The 2,513-nt window shown below is 49.8% G+C and overlaps 1 protein-coding gene across 1 annotated transcript; it reads right to left on the reverse strand.

The window, feature by feature from the left end:
- Positions 1 to 238: 238 nt before the first annotated feature.
- On the reverse strand, positions 239 to 2,289 carry LOC121877442. The gene is made up of 2 exons (XM_042383207.1): positions 1,971 to 2,289; positions 239 to 1,193 (listed from the first exon to the last, which is right to left on the reverse strand). The coding sequence occupies exons 1-2, from the start codon at positions 2,156 to 2,158 to the stop codon at positions 239 to 241; spliced, it is 1,143 nt and encodes a 380-aa protein (XP_042239141.1). The 5' UTR covers positions 2,159 to 2,289.
- Positions 2,290 to 2,513: the final 224 nt, after the last annotated feature.

The following is a 2,513-nucleotide window of genomic DNA, read 5'->3' on the forward strand; positions in this document are numbered from 1 at the left end:
TGGTGAGGTGGTGAAGTGGTGAGGGTGAAGTGGTGAGGGTGAGGTGTGAGGTGAGGTGGTGAGGCGGTGAAGGGTGAAGTGGTGAAGTGGTGAGGTGGTGAGGAGTGATTGTCGCCCGGAGCTCGTTAGGTACTGAAGTCCACCAACCAACATCATCCATCACTACCATCATCCAATACCACCATCATCTCCAACCACCATCACCATCATCTACACCTCCACGCCACCACCACCATCTCTACAAGCTGATGTTGTCGTTATCATTGGGGTGGTAGCTATTCAGAGCATCAGAGGGCGGGAGGTCGTGTTGTAGCCCTGAGTCAGAACAGTTGTCAGCAGCAGTAGTAGTGCCACATCCGGGAATGGAACTACGGAAGGAGTTAGAGGATTGCTTTACGTCACAAGTCCCTGTGTCGATGGCACTGGCACTGTCTGGCACCCTGAGGTGGAACATGACCTTCAACGTACGCTGGAAGTCCGGGTTGATCAAGAAGTAGAGTACAAAGTTAGACACGTTGCCCATCATCTGGCGTTGCTGATGGCCCCGAAGGTGAGGAGGAGGAGCGTAGAAGCCCAAGTAGTACACGGTGACGGGGGTGTTGTAGACGTAGAAGAACGCCGTCACCCAGAACAACAACAGCACCAGGCGACGTTCTCGCTCTCTCCTGGCGGGGGACACACCGCTACCGAAGCCGTCGCGGATGCTGCGGAGGTGCTTGAGGCGGTAAGTGATTTTGACGTTGCAGAAGGTGATGACGGCGGCGGGGACCACACGAGAAAAGATCTCCCTGACCCACGAGTACACAGAATACCACAGAGGTAACTTGACAATGGAGTACCCATCCACAGGGATCCAGCCATCGTCCACCTGACACACTTGTCCCACTACTGCAGTGGGCAGGTAGAGCACCACCACGCCCACCACACTACCCACCACACGCCTTTTAAACAACCGAGATCGCTGGCTGCTGCGGTACTCGGCGTGACGGCACACGGCCAGGAACCTCTCGTAGGCGAACCAACTCATGAGGTAGAAACTGAGGATCTGGGCGGCGATGCTGGAGGACCACCCGAAGTGAGCGTAGTATAAGGCGGTGCTGTAGGGGGTGGAGCCGTGGCCACCGTTTGACAGACAGATGGGGATGCTCAGCACACACAGACAAATGTCTACCACAGCCAGACACCGCAGCCACCTGGAACAACAATCACAATTAACAATCACAATTAACCACAGGTTTTATATATATAATTTACACTCCTCTTCCCTTTCTTATGGGGTGGATCAAGTGGTACAGACACATTAAACAAGTGGAGGCTGAGTGATGTAAAACAAGTGTAGAAGTGACAAATAAAGTGCCAAAACAAAGAGTAGAAATATTCACACATACTGAATTTGTTCACATCTTTAACACACACACACACACAGTATTCCAAGACATTTATACAGTACAGTGACTCACTAAACTTCCTAACGATGCCCTATAAATACTGAGTCACATCCTTAACATTCAGAGTGAATCATCGCTGTACACAGGTTCACTATGTATTACGTCACTGTGTATTACAAACAACGACAACAACCACAATAATAATAATGCCACTACATACGTTGACCTCTCAGCCCTTTAACACATTCATATGTCATCATGGGTTAAGTTGACACACTCACACTTACCTATGCTCATCGTGTTGCTTACACACAACATCTGCCTATGCTCATCGTGGGCAGCGTTAACTCACACACACTTACTCACCTATAGGTCTTGTTACTCATCATGGGCCGCGTTAACTCACACACACTTACTCACCTATAGGTCTTGTTACTCATCATGGGCCGCGTTAACTCACACACACTTACTCACCTATAGGTCTTGTTACTCATCATGGGCCGCGTTAACTCACACACACTTACTCACCTATAGGTCTTGTTACTCATCATGGGCAGCGTTAACTCACACACACTTACTCACCTATAGGTCTTGTTACTCATCATGGGCCGCGTTAGTACCGTCACGTTGAGTAAGTTGGTGAGTACGCCCACCACTATCAAGGTCGGGAACACCACCTGAAAGACGCCCTCGTAGAGTGACTGAAGGTGGTCCTCCGAGATGGGTGAGGTGGAGTTGCTGCTGCAGTAATTGATCAGGTGACTCTCCATCTCTGATCCTTCTCAGTCTGTGTGAAAATGGTGGTTAATAAGTGGATGAGTCCGTACTATCGGGGTCTATACTTGACGGGGACTATATCACTTGACGGGGACTATATCACTTAACGGGGACTATATCACTTGACGGGACTATATCACTTGACGGGGATCATCACTTGACGGGGACTACATCACTTGACGGGACCACATCACTTGACGGGGACTGTATCACTTGACGGGGACTATATCACTTGACGGGACTATATCACTTGACGGGGACTGTATCACTTGACGGGGACTATATCACTTGACGGGGACTATATCACTTGACGGGGACTGTATCACTTGACGGGACTGTATCACTTGA

This window comes from Homarus americanus, unplaced genomic scaffold (assembly GCF_018991925.1).
Source record: "Homarus americanus isolate GMGI-L3 unplaced genomic scaffold, GMGI_Hamer_2.0 scaffold367, whole genome shotgun sequence".
NCBI lineage: Eukaryota > Metazoa > Arthropoda > Malacostraca > Decapoda > Nephropidae > Homarus > Homarus americanus.

Bases quoted from the DNA above. Each gene is read 5' to 3' on its own strand.
- LOC121877442 (XM_042383207.1), bottom strand. From the start codon at position 2,158: ATGGAGAGTCACCTGATCAATTACTGCAGCAGCAACTCCACCTCACCC. The intron at 1,194-1,970 runs GTGAGTAAGTGT...TTGTTGTTCCAG, and splicing joins ATGAGTAACAAGACCTATAG to GTGGCTGCGGTGTCTGGCTG.